Raw genomic sequence first — 14,904 nt, 5'->3', positions numbered from 1 at the left:
AACCCACCGCTTTTTTTCGGTATAATGAAGTAGGGGCTGTAAAACCCCTTCTTCATCTCGGCCGGAGGGACAGACAATGGGTTAATAAAAAATAAACTTAATTCAAAGGGAAAACATGTTTATTTTTCTTACCCCATTAGCAATTTTTTTTAAGCTTAAAGTTCACTTAATTTTGTCAGATTTATCTGAAAACAAGACTTAAGTGTAATTATACATGCATTACTTTCCTAGTCAACTAATAACTCGACTAATCGATTATGAAAATTGGTAGTTTTGCACATCCCTACCTTTGACCTAAAATTTCTGTATTAAAGAGTGAAAGAAAGGTCAAGTCAGACACAACTGTTCTTCAATACACACATCTTTCTAAATAAAAAAAGGGGGATAACACAGCTAAATAAAACATCAAATTACAGTACTTACAAAATCCCAATATATACAGTATCAAATCGGCAACTAAATATCGTTGTAATATCGAATTGGGAGGTCTGTGGCAATTCCCAGCCCTACTGGATATTGACTGCAGAGTCTGAACAAATGGGTCCTGTTTCATCAAATGCAAAATGACAGTGTGGACAGACAAATCAGAAAGATCCTAAAGATTTAGGATTTGTTTGAACAGTTTTGTAGGATTTGTAGGACAGTTTGAACAAAGCCTGATATATATATATATATATATATATATATATATATATATATATATATATATATATATATATATATATATATACTGATCAGTCACAGCATTAAAACCACTGACAGGTGAAGTGAGTAACATTTACTAACTCGTTACAATAGCACCTGTCAAGGGGTGGGATATATTAGGCTGCAATTGAACAGTCAATTCTTGAATTTCCAAAAGTGGTCCAAGGAAGGACAACCGGTGAACCGGCGACATGGTCATGGGCGCCCAAGGCTCATTGATGTGCGTGGGGAGCGAAGGCTAGCCTGTCTGGTCCGATCCCACAGAAGAGCTACTGTAGCACAAATTGCTGAAAAACGTAATGCTGGCCATGAAAGAAAGGTGCCAGAACACACAGTGCATCGCAGCTTGCTGCATATGGGGCTGCGTTGCCGCAGACTGGTCAGAGTGCCCATGCTGACCCCTGTCCACCACCAAAAGTTCCTACAATGGGCATGTGAATGTCAGAACTGGACCATGGAGCAATGGAAGAAGGTGGCCTGGTCTGATGAATCACGTTTTCTTTTAGATCATGTAGATGTCTACGTGCGTGTGCATCATTTATCCGGGGAAGAGATGGCAGCAGGGTGCACCATGGGAAGAAGTCAGGCTGACGGATGTAGTGTGATGCTCTGGGCAATGTTCTGCTGGGAAACCTTGGGTCTTGGCATTCATGTGTATATATATATATATATATATATATATATATATATATATATATATATACTGTAAGTAAGATGGGGAGCTAGCTACATAAATTTGTAGATATGTGTAGAATCTGTTTAGAGAGTTTAAATAAGTCAGTGAAACACTGAAAACCAATCCATAGGAAGCACCTGAGTTCCTGAATAAGGGTGTTGAATAGCTGTGTGAGGGCAGGAACATGCACACGCGCACACACACACACTGAATCTGACTGATGGTTGTGCACAGGCTGCTGCAACCTCCACATCAGACAGAAAGATAACATAATACCCAAATGGGTGTGAAAGCACCCAGTGGATTTATATAATTCTTCAGCCATGAATGTATGCATGGGGGTGAGACATGCCCTCAGACACCGCTGGGTCCATAGCTGCACTAAAGACCATATGCATAAACATACACCCATCCAAACAAAAACAAATGAGAGAGATGCAGAAGATGCACACAGTTGCAGCCTATTCACTATGCAGGTTCTCTGTTAAATTACCATATGAGAAAGAAATATACAGTCAACACAGGGTAACAGAAATATACTAACCTAAGATTAATTTCTCCATTAATCATAAAGACTTTATGAAAAGCCTTTATTGAAAATGATGCTTAAACTTGCCCATGGGCACTTTATCTTAATTGAAGATAATCTGTCTTGTAAGTGGAGCAATGAGTAAGCCAACAAAAAAGGAAAGATTCCAACAGACAAGAAATGATGCCAAATGTGCCACAAGAAGTCTTATGTCTCACAGGACAGATACAAGTATGATACACAATAAAAGACACACAAGGGAAACTGTTTGATACTATGATCAGGTACTAGGCCTATGATCTAGTCCTTGCATACAAATACTGCGAGGATATCATTATATATATATATATATATATATATATATATATATATATATATATATATATATATATATATATATATATATACACATAAATCCGTAAACTTAGTGATGTGTGTCATTTTTGTTTTACACGTGATAAGATGCACGGATTGATGGTCTCAGACGCGGAGGCAACTGAGATTCGTCGTCCTCCGATTGAGGCGAGTCACTACACCACCATGAGGACTTAGAGCGCATTGGGAATTGGGCATTCCAAATTGAGGAGAGAAAAAAAAAACAGAAATGGAGGTTACAGTGAGGCACTTACAATTGAAGTGAATGGGGCCAATTTTTGGAGGGTTTAAAGGCAGAAATGTGAAGCTGATAATTTTACAAAAGCACTTACATTAATTCTTCTGTTAAAACTTAATTAATTCTTCTGTTGTTTTATTTGAGCTGTAAAGTTGTTTAAATCATAATTTTTTACAGTCATTTTAGGGTTTGTTGACATTATATTGTCATGGCAACAAAGTTTTAAAATTGCATATAACGTTACACAGAAATGGTTAGTAAGTGATTTTATCACACTAAAATCATGTTAACTTGCATATTGTTTATGTCTTGTGAATATAATTTTGAAACAGTTAGTATTTTAACGTTTACGAATTGGCCCCATTCACTTCCAAATATTTAGAAATTTATTTTATTTTATTATTTTATTTATTTATTGCTTTAGTGCAATGACAATATAAATATAAATGTATTTAATTTGGCAAACAACTTATTTTTATGATATCACACTTTGTGTTTTTCTTACAGTCTTTATATACATGAATATACATTTGTACACAAATATAGCTGCCTTTACATTTTAAGAAGGGGGTCCCTCACAAGGGGATACATAATTGTGGTTCACTGGCATCAAATATTTTGAAAACCCCTGGTGTAGATAACAACATTTTCAGAAGAGTAGATTGATTCCCTCCCTGTGTTTACCACACCCAACCTCAGCCTGAACTAATGTTTATCTGTAATGTATTATGGGCACAGGGCACATGGCTATGTCCTGGTTGGCTCAATGGTATTTGGAGCCCATACAGCTTTCACCCATTGAGAGTAATCTGTGCTGGAACCTCCATCTGCTCTCCTGAAACACGCTTGATTTGGACCAACCCCTTCTTTTTACATAATCTGGCCTCTTTCATGTTTAAGTGGAGACCTTTTTTAAATGGAGATCTCCAAAAGGGTGTTTATGTGGAAGCAGAGAGAGATATAATTTTTGAGATGAAAAAGATTTGACTAGCTAGCCGTTGATGGGGACATGGGAAGGGAAAGGCCATGTTTGTCTGCGTGGCAGCAGAAACTAAAGAGGTATGAATGAGTGGGTGCACACACGGTTTTACATGGTTTCGCTGATGCATGCAGCCCATCTCCTTTCACACTGGTTATTTTTTCCTGCTTCTCCATAATTATGATCATCTTTCCATTCACTGGCAACATGGCAATCGGAGGCTTCATAACACACATTTTCTGTTTTGTGTTTTTCCTGCATAGTAGGATGTCAGCTGGCAACATGCATTAAAGGGATAGTTCACCCAAAAATAAAAATTCATCATTTACTAACCCTTATGCCATTCTAGATGTGTATGACTTTCTTCTGCTGAACACAAATGAAGATTTTTAGGAAAATATCTCAGCTATGTAGGTCCATACAATGTAAGGAAATGGTGGCCAGAACTTTGAAGGTCCAAAAGTACATAAAGGCAGCTGTGGCAGGATGAACGAGGTACAAACAATTATTCTCAAGTGCACAGTCCCACAAAGGGGGTGTTTTATTGTGATAATAGATAAAAGAGGAACTTAATGGTGCGTGGTGTCTTCGGTGCAAGGGGCGGGATAAGTGTGCTGGGGTGTCTGTGTTCGTGAGTCCTGTGTTTAGTGAAGCTTCTGCGGAATCCGTGCGGTGTTCGGCGCTCAGTGGTTGCTGGAGTCTGGAATTGAGAGAGAGAGAGAGAGAGAGAGAGAGAGAGAGAGAAGAGGATTAGTGACATGCCTTGGAGTTAAAGCTCACCGTCTTCCTCTTCCTCCGGCGTTTAAATCCCCTCCAGCTGATTGTTCGCAGGTGACGCCGATCAGTGTCTGCATTCCACGGTTGATTGGCAAATGAGCTCCAATTCCAGGGCGACACTGAAACGCACGAGACACTCGCCACTCGCCACACAGCATAAAAGTAATCCATATGACTGCGATATGATAGGTGTGGGTGAGAACAGGTCAATATTTAAGTCTTTTTTTACTCTCAGTTTAAGTCCTTTATCTCTGGATATTCTTTAGCTGGATTACATTTACACCTTGCAGTCCAATGTGTCTCCACTGTGATCGGATAGAGATCCGATCAAAATTACCCACGCAAAATGGATTATATAATTAAAATGCTTTCTATCACTTTAACAGTCAGGGTTTTTCCTTCACTGAACAATTTTTTGCTACCACCAAAGTTCAATTTTGAATCACCAAAGCAAATGTAATTATATTTGTCTCGCGTTCGGTGCTTGGCTAAATATGCTTCATTTGAAATGCGCAAGTGAAGCCTGGTTTCATGTGTGACGTGCATGATTAGGTGTGATAGGTATGGGTGAGAAACAGATCAATATTTAAGTCCTTTTTTACTATATATCTCCACTTTCCTTTTTAGAGTTAGAAAACAGGAGAGATACGCAAGCAAGTGGGGATTAGAGGACAGGGACGAGATATTCCAAGTGTTTTCCAATGGAATAATTAATTGGATATTGTTAATTATTTGGATGACAAGATTGCAAGACTGCAATGTCTGTTGTGTTCTTCACATTGCAATGGCAGAATTAACATAAAAAGGCAAGAGCCTGCAACACAGCGCTTTAACAAAGGATGACTGTAGCATAACCTCATCACATAATTATTAACTTGAGTAGTTGTATCCAGATAAGGAAAGTGCATTTGCATATACACCTTCTTTGAATGTGGTCAAAATCTGTTCCTGAACACCTCCGAATGGTGTTTCAGTGATCCGATCACAATCCATCTTGGGTGCATTTACACCTGTCATTTAATGTGGTCAAGTGCAATCCGATAGCAGTCCGATCACCAAAAACGCATGTTAATACAAGGTGTAAATGGGGCCTTACATGCGCATTTATAGTCAAACTACAGCAAGTTTTTGTGTAGACAAGCCACAGTTTTCATCTGTCGAAGTATACATGACACAATGCATAATCAAATATTTGAGCAAGTGGAAGAGTTAGAGACACGTTGAGCATCACCTTTCAGAGCATGCACAGAACACAGAAGCCAATTATGGTCCAAATAATGTGTATACATGCTGGACAAAGTCAAGCTACAATCGCATTATCTAGGTCTGTTAGTCGGACTTTGCAAAAATCTAACTGATTAAAAATCAAACTTTTAAAGTGTAAGTAAACTTACTGACTTGATCTGCATCAGCATTGCACCTCATTTAATCACACAGCAACCATTTTTCTTTATTGATCTGCTCAGTGCAGACAGGCTGCAGTTTACCAGACACCCATATGTCACGCAGCCCTGAAACACAAAGCAAATACTGAATAATGCCAAGTGTCTGGCTCAGTGCTGAGCGGAGATATCTCAGTTCTTACTATCAAAAGCATATATATGCCCTGTGTGTTTGCTTAATCTAAGTGTTTTAGGCATATTGGAATAACATTTATGACAATGGGAAGATGGGGAAAACACATACGTATAGTGTTTAGTGTTTGTCCTCATTTTCATGACAGGTTGCATCAGTCCTCTTCTATAGTGGAGTGGACCTTAGATGCTGTTTCAGCCTGCAGTGTCTTCAAAGATCGGCCATCTCATACATACATATACATAACATACTCGCAAACGCAAGCGTATACTGTAGAACGACGCGAACCTGTGGATCTTTGAAAAATGCTTTGTTGCTCTGATGACACCGGTCTGCATTTTTACTGAAGAAAATCAGAACGAGGACACTCTATTCTGTCTCTGTTATGGGCCACCAGCTGGAAGAAAAATGTCTTGGAAGAGCTGAATAAAAGAGAGAGACAACACAAGAGATATTTACTTTTTGCCACCTTTGTCAATTACTTAAACAAAAACAGTAAGAAGTGAACAGATTATCATATTGTTTCCCCACAAAATGATAATTCTGTCATTATTTACCCACCCTTATGTTGTTCAGAACCCATATGATATTGTTTCTTTGAGTGTTCTTCTCCATAAAATGAAAGTGAATGGGAACAATTGCTAGCAAAGTTCAAAAATGACAAAAAACATCAGTAAAGTTTCATAATTGTAGTCTGTGTGATTTGTGCACTATATTCCAAGTCTTCAGAAGCCATACACTCGATTTATGTGAGGAACAGATTTAAATTTAAGTTAAATTACTTTCTCTGCTGTAGCTCTCAAATCGCTTTCACGTCCATCAGGGCTTCCGAGGTTCCTTAAAAAGTCTTAAAATGTATTAAATTCAGTTTTCTGGGGGCATAAATTTGGGGATGTAAAGACCAGAATAACAATATGGCCCTAATGTGATAAATAAACTTTAGAAGGCAATGATTTAATTTAATAAACTTATCGTCTGCATGTGGTGCGGACTTCAAAGTAAAAAGCGTGTGGGGAACTCTTTCTAATCTCTTTCATGTTCATGTATGTCATCAATGAACAACATTGTTGCTAATTGCATGTCTCATAACCGATCATATCAAGTTTGAATATGCTGAAGTACAAATGAGATTGGAGAGCTATGGTGAAGAGGATATTTAGTGAACAACGAATAAAATATTGGTCTTTTCCTCACACAAAACTACTGTATAGCTTCAAAAGACTTATAATATAGTGCATAAATATTCTTCTAAACGTCTTACAGGTTTGGAACAACATGAGGGTGAGTAAAGTATTCCTTTTACATCCCTTTTAAAAGTGCTATCTATAACACAAGTGTCCCTTGCAGACTTTCTTAGTCATTGACATGCTTTGCCAAAATATGAAATGGTTGAAGTTGTTTGTACATACTGATCTAGACACCTTTTTTTGCCTGTCACCCCACTTCTATTTTCCTTTGCCCATGTGGAGATCCTGTCCGAGAGAGACTTTTCTCACACCCCTCATGTTCATTTGTTTTATTCTGTGTCTGTTGTTGTGTCAAATGAAACACTGACAATTATTTATGTTCTTACGCTCTTCCTCCATGTACCCACAAGCTAAACAAAAGAGAGGAGAGCGAGATGTGAAGCCTCAGCATGCCTCTTTGACAAGTTTAAACTTTATAGCTCAGAGAAGCAGAAAATAACTAATTAGGATTATGGTTCTGACAGCCCTTGTGTGTTAGGTTGGTGAGGCTGTCCCTTCTATGGCCCTCAGAGATATACTCATCCAACACATGACTGCACATAGGAGTGTGAGGGGCCATCTGGAGGACCTTACGGGAATCTTACCTGAGAGAAAGTGTGCAAGTGCTGGGGATATTTATCAAACCAGCACAATATGCTGAAGCTGGAATCATTAATGATCTAATACAGCTAATGCACTATTAAAATCTGTTAGTCCGTTGCTCATTTTGGCTTTGTGGTGTGGTTCAGCTGTTGCTAAAATCAATTAGACCTAAATCATAATACAAAGCTATCTAACATGTAGTTTAGATCATCATGTAACCTACTATTTATCAGATATTATCTAAAAGAACCACAATATAAGGCCTTTAACCTAGCAGAAAAATGGTGGTAAGTCAATTCTGTTTAATGTTGTGTAAGTATAGCAGGTATGGACTGCCAAAGTTTTTGAAATTAATTAAATGTTTAACTGCATTTGTTTTTTTTTTAAAGCATTTACCCAATTTGGCATTTAACATTCTGTTCTGTTTTCTTTCTAAATATTGTCTGGAATAGTTGGAAGTTGGAATAGTGAAGTTAGAAAGTGAAAAACAAAGTCTTTGGTGTTAATTAGAAGACCAGTGGAGAAATTTGTGCAATAATTACATAACATCTACATTACAAATTATTTGTTCTTTGTCATTAAAAATGAACAGAATGAGTTAACATAAATGTACTAACTACAGAGAGAAATCATGAGATTAATTATAATTAACTGTAATATATTGAAAGCCCAAATGTCAATGTAATAAATAAATGTTTGTCCTTTATGTATTTTTCTAACTGAGTTCCTGCTAACCATTCACAGAAATATAATTTAATTCCAGAAGTCTCTGGAAAGATCTGAAGCTCAGTCTTTCAGCAATAGCTCTCTGTGGAAATAAACTTGATTATATTAGTGCTAGAGGCCTATTGACTTACTGTTGTCTTATTGACATATAGATAACAATAGTCTTTTCTCGAATCTTGTTTCAAAGTTGCATCAGGCAGACAGCCAAAATGAAAACCATGATTTGTTCTAGAGAGAGTATAAGAGGGAGGAGATGGTCCAAAATGTATGGGAGAAATAAAAAGCTCAATATGGCAGCTGTAGTAATAGAAGTCCCGCCTTTCAGTTTAAAGAGCCAGCATCTTATTGATAGAGTGTGTTTACTCCAGAATGTGCATGCACATTAACTGAACTAGAAGCTACATTTATGATACCATTGTTGTCTTACTTCTGGTCTTTTCCCATTCAAGTAGATATGAGCTCTACTTGTATGCCTATCAACTACATAAAAAATAGCTGCCCTGGGGGTGTTACCTAGATGGCCACAGAGTAAACTGACTTGCCTTAAAGGGACTTTGTTTGTATTGCAAAGGTAGTGTAGCAAGTTCGTAATTTGAGCAATGGAGGAGTCAGGAGGCAGCAAACTTTCAACATGAGTATTTTATTACTCTTCAGCATCACTCAAAAACTTAAACAAAAAGGGCTCTCAGTAACCAAATAAAACACACAAATGCGTCGTATTGCTGCAGATGCAGAAACAGTCTCTCTGGTTCCACTCTCTTTATCACTCTGACGCCTTGTGCGCCTTTTTATGTCTCCCTTCGCCATCACTACAACAAGAAACAGGTGTTAGAGATAATGACAACCCAGGTGACGAGCCTTACCGCCTTATCGCTCTCCCGCAGACAGACACACGACCACGCCCCCATCACCACATATCCCCACCGCCCAATTCAGGCCAGGGCAACATCCAGCCTGCCAACTCCCCCCCATTTCTGGAGAGAAAGTCAGCCGCAGCAATCTGTGCTCCTGGTCTGTGGATCACCTCAAATTTGAACAGCTGAAGTGCCAGGTGCCAACGGGTGATCCATACGGTGGAGCCACTGGAGTGGGGCGTGATCAGAACAGAGGGTGAAGGCCTGCCCCAGCAGGTAGTAGCGGAGAGTGAGGATGGCCCATTTGATCGCTAGACACTCCTTCGTGGTGCTATACTTAGTCTCTCTCAGCAAGAGCTTAAGACTAATGTACAGCACCTCCCCCTCCATCTCCTGCGAGAGCACTGCCCCCAGCCCTCTGTCAGATGCATCCGTCTGCAAAATAAAGGGGAGAGAGAAATTAAGAGCATGTAAAAGTGGCCCCCCACAAAGCACAGATTTAATTTGTAGGAAAACCTGTTGGCATGACTCCATCCATTGGACCAGACCGGGGGGCCCCTTTCTAGTAAGATCAGTAAGCAGGCTGGTGATGTCAGAGTAACTAGGAACAAACCTTCAGTAGTAGCCAGCCAACCCTTAGAACTTTTTGGTCTTGGGCCTCGGACAGGCAGCGATCACTTCGGTTTTGTTAACCTGGGGACGCACCTGCCCATGGTCCAAGTGCAACCCCAGATACTGAAATTCACACGACCCAATTGCGCACTTCTTTGGGTTGGCCATGAGCCCCGCCTGTCACAGCAACCTCAGGACTGCTCTCAGATGTCCACCCCCAGGGTGGTCTCGATGTGGTGCTCTATGAGGTTTGTGCGACTGGGGAGAGGCGAGAACATGTCTGCAAATTACAATTGCAACTTGGCCACATCTGTGAGCTGCGATGGTGAGAGGTGGTCTCCACACAGGACCGGGGTGAATGAATTTGGTTTGAGAGTCACCTCCGGCCCGAGCTCCGCCCTCTCAGGGACAACCGTCACTAAGGCCACAGGGACCGCCTCTCTCCATGATTTTAGGAGGTTGAGGTGGTAAACTTGATGTGCTCCGCCCGATCCATTCACTTAACCTCATAATCGAGATCTCCGACTCGCTATGTGACCTCAAAGGGCCCTTGCCACTTGGTGAGTAATTTAGACCTTGAGGTGGGCAGTAATACAAACACTTTATCTCCCTGTGTGAATTCCCATAATTGAGGGCCCCTGTCATACTGCTGGCTTTGATGTTCCTGATCTTGGAGAAAATTCTCCTGTATTAATCGACCCAAAGTGTGGAGATTTGCTCTAAGATCAAGAACATACTGAATTTCATTTTTACTGTTTGAAGGTCCCTCCTCTCAAGCTTTCCATATGATGTTGAGCACGGCACACGGTCGACGCCCATACAGCAGCTCGAATGGAGAAAACCCTGTGGAGGCTTGCGGGACCTCTCGCAATGCAAATAACAGGGGTTCGAGCCACTTATTCCAGTTCCTAGCATCCTTGTGTACGAACTTACGAATAATTTTTTTAAGGTTTTATTAAATCATTCCACCAACCCATCTGTTTGTGGGTGATAAACACTTGTGTGAATCGATTTAATACCTAACAATTCATATAATTTGCATGGTTTTCGTGAAATAAAGGTAGTGCCTTGATCAGTGAGGATTTCTTTTGGAATCCCCACTCGGGAGATTATACTGAAGAGTGCATCCATAACACTAACGTGCTGAGATGTTGCGCAGGGGCACTGCTTCCGGATATCATGCTGCATAGTCCACCAGAACTAACACAAAGCGATGCCCACATGTGGTCCGTTCTAATGGCCCAACGAGGTCCATGCCAATTCTCTCAAAGGGGTACCTCGATCAGCAGTAGGGGGCACAATGGCGCTTTTGTGGTGGCCGGTGGATTCACCAACTGACATTCACGGCATGCCGCACACCACTTGCAAACGTCCCTATGAATGCCCGGCCAGGGATCCAGACCAGTGTTGCCATTGCCGAGCACTGATCCTGGAAGTGCCTGGCTTCCCCGCAGCCCCAACAGACTGGCCCAGGCTTCCCTACTACACTCGTGGGGGTGGTCCCAGCATCCTGGGGAGGACAGCGGAGAGAGAAAGGACACAGTGGGGGACACAGACACGAGGAAGAACCCCCTAGTTTGGTGGAAGGGGTTTGGGTGGGTTCCTCCCCACCTCCTGGGAGTGATGAGAAGAGAGAGAAAGAAGATTCTCTGGATCGCTGCCTCCTGGAAACGCCGCCATTTAGTCCTCGGCCAGCTGAATGGCCTCCTCCAGTGACAGGGTGGTGGCACTGGACCCACTCTGCCATCCCCTGAGGAATCTGGGAGATGAATTGCTCCAGTGTCACCAGGTCGACCATCTTCATGATGCCGCGGGTTCCCTCAGCCAGCAACCATTTCCGGCAGGCATCCCGGAGCTGTTGTGCAAAAGCGAACAGGCGGCCGTGTTTCCCGAACTTCAGGGATCTGAATCGCTGGAGGTTCTGTTGAGGACCACGACCAACCCGTTGCATGATGGCCTTTTTCAGATGTTGATAATTGAGGAGGCTGGTGGCAGGAAGTTGTTTGGCTGCTAGTTGTGCTTCCCCGGAGAGGAGCGGTAAGAGGCGTGCCACCCACTGGTCGGGTGGCCACTTCCACACCCCACACACAGCGGTCTTCTCAAACAGGTTGAGGTAGGACTCAGGATCATCATTCGGCCCCATTTTCATGAGGGTCACCTGTGCTGAGGTCTCTGGGGTTGCAGCGGCAGCCCCCTCTCTGTTGATGAGGCTCAGGAATGCCTGCCGGTTCCCCGCTTGAGCCTGTAGCAGAAGTTGGAAATGCTGTTCCTGCTCCAGGCGTAACTCCATGAGGGCCTGATGTTGACTTTGCAGGATGCCGGCAAGGGAATTGATGACTTCATCCAGCGGTGAAGATTCCATGATTAAGTTTCCTCCGATCGCTCCCGGGTTTCGGCACCACTGTAGCAAGTTCGTAATTCAAGTAGATACGAGCTCTACTTGTATGCCTATCAACTACATAAAAAATAGCTGCCCTGGGGGTGTTACCTAGATGGCAACAGAGTAAATTGACTTGCCTTAAAGGGACGTAATTTGATCTGATTTGATACATGAATAAGTATCTTTTTAATAATCTAATAATCTTTTTTTATTTAAACTGCCCACTGGTACCTTGACATCTAAATGCCAATGTTTCCTTGTTGCTAACCAACCTAATGTGCCACAATGGAGGAGTCAGGAGGCAGCGAACTGTCAACGTATTTTATTACTCTTCAGCGTCACTCAAAAACATAAACAAAAAGGGCTCTCAGTAACCACATAAAACACACAAATGCATCGTATTGCTGCAGATGCAGGAATAGTCTCTCTGGTTCCACCCTATCACTCTGACGCCTCGTGCGCCTTTTTATGTCTCCCTCCGCCATCACTACAACAAGAAACAGGTGTTAGAGATAATGACAACCCAGGTGACAAGCCTTACCGCTCTCTCTAACGCAGACAGACACACGACTACGCCCCCATCACCACAGGTAGATCCACACATTGTGTGGTACATGCTGCATTATTCAGACATGGTTGCTCAGAGACAGCCATGCCATTCTCTGCTTGTGAATGTGGTTAATTTTTTCAGCAAATATCTAATTTATATGGCATTATTCTTTAATACCCTCTTGAAAGTTGATGCTCTGTTATATTGATGCTCAATATCAGGTAGAAGACCGATAGCTGTGCATGTGGTATGAATGTATGAATGTATGAAACTCCCCAGGGCAACACAAAAATCCTACAATAACAATATTATCAGAAAAGCAAACTCAAAAAATCATCATCTTACATATAAAAGAACAATTTCACAGCTCTCCAAATGAAGCTGAGCTTTAAGTGAAAATGCAACATCCATTTTTATTATTTCCACCAACACAATTGCTCATTTTAATTTTGGAGCGATTGTTCTTCTGATGATTTGGCAGTGTCCAGAAAGAGTGATTGAGATTTTTGCACCATACAAAGTGGCTGAGCTTTTTATCCATACTAAAATGTCTCTTAATAGAAATCTGAGAGCTTCAGTAGAGTGCTTCTCCAGTCATGAATTGGCATCACCTCCAGTGTTTTTCAATTAGCTTATTTGGCTGGATCTGAAACAGTAAATCTTGTTAGAAAAGGCAAGATTTTGACATGGATTGGATATCTAAAGCCTTTTCAATCTATCAGGCTAACAATGTGCTTTGTACTGTTGACTTCACAGAATGTCTAAAGGTGATTGTTTTTCAGAAGTCACTCTTTTTTTTTTCTTTCCTTTTTTTTCTCTTTGTCTCTCTCTCAGGGACTCAAACCAATGGATCACAATGGGCTGTCAGATCCCTATGTTAAGCTGCACCTGCTGCCTGGAGCCAGTAAGGTATGTGCAGGGTTGGGAGGGTTACTTTTGAAATCACTACAGATTACAGAATACATGCTGTAAAATGTCATTTGTAACGTATTCCATTAGATTACTCAAGGTCAGTAACGTATTCTAAATACTTTGGATTACTTCTTCAGCACTGGTAGATTTTTCACATGTTTTGACTATAAAAACTCTGCCAGTACAGTAAGACAAAATACACGTTAAAAATACATTCTCCGAAAAACCTAAATATCTTATGTAGTGTTGTTTCTAAAACAAGATAAATCAAACTGATCTTGTTTTTTATATTTTTACAGGAAAACAATACCAAAATTATTATCAAGAATATGATTTTTGCCCTAATATCAAAGATCTTACTAGAAAAAAGAAATTATGATTGTGGCAGGGCAGAGGGCGGGGCCGGGTCGTGATTCTACACACCCGGCTCCTAATCTGGCTGATTAGCCCGAGAGGGATAAGGGCCGACTGGAGACAGCAGTGCGACAGAGAGAGAGTTACGGACAGTTGTCCGACACCTGTGTGTATGTTTGTGCTTTTGTTTTAGTTAATCATTAAATATTATTTATATTGTCAAGCCGGTTCTCGGCACCAGTGTAACACATCAATGGAAAGGAGGAGGCGAGAACCGACAGGTGTTGGACAGCTGTGCGTAACTCTCTCTCTGTCGCACTGCCGTCTCCAGTCGGCCCTTATCCCTCTCGGCATAATCAGCCTGATTAGGAGCCGGGTGTGTAGAATCACGACCCGGCCCCGCCCTCTGCCCTGCCACAATGATCTAACGTGAATTTTCTTGATAAAAAATATGATCGTGCCTGGTAACATGTGCATGTATAATGGCTAGAAATAGCATTTTAGCTTAGCGTAAAACTGACAATTTACACAAGGTTTATTTCTATTTCTTCTGCTCCAAATTTGCTTCAAACTTACTTCTCTGTCTTCTTGTATGAATGTAACACATCATAAGAAATTGTTTCACTGGGGGCCTGGGTAGCTCAGTGGTAAAATACACTGGCTACCACCCCTAGAGTTCGCTAGCTCGCTAGTTCGAATCCCAGGGCATGCTGAGTGACTCCAGCCAGGTCTCCTAAGCAACCAAACTGCCCCGGTTCATAGGGAGGGTAGAGTCACATGGGGTAAAACTCCTCATGGTCGCTATAATGTGGTTCGTTCTCGGTGGGGCGCGT

General features: G+C 41.4%; 1 protein-coding gene across 2 annotated transcripts in view; it reads left to right on the top strand.

Annotated features, from left to right (window-relative positions):
• LOC127428348 (double C2-like domain-containing protein beta) overlaps positions 1–14,904 on the top strand; it is a 176,774-nt gene that overhangs the window by 99,708 nt on the left and 62,162 nt on the right. For both annotated transcript variants that reach the window (XM_051676696.1, XM_051676692.1), the window contains one exon: positions 13,640–13,714. In XM_051676696.1, the coding sequence (XP_051532656.1) occupies positions 13,640–13,714 (75 nt within the window). The remainder of the gene's footprint in view (positions 1–13,639; positions 13,715–14,904) is intronic.

This window comes from Myxocyprinus asiaticus, chromosome 3, assembly GCF_019703515.2.
Source record: "Myxocyprinus asiaticus isolate MX2 ecotype Aquarium Trade chromosome 3, UBuf_Myxa_2, whole genome shotgun sequence".
NCBI classification, from domain to species: Eukaryota; Metazoa; Chordata; class Actinopteri; order Cypriniformes; family Catostomidae; genus Myxocyprinus; species Myxocyprinus asiaticus.
The sequence above is the reverse complement of the archived record's forward strand: the minus strand, read 5'-3'. Positions and strand labels throughout refer to the sequence as shown.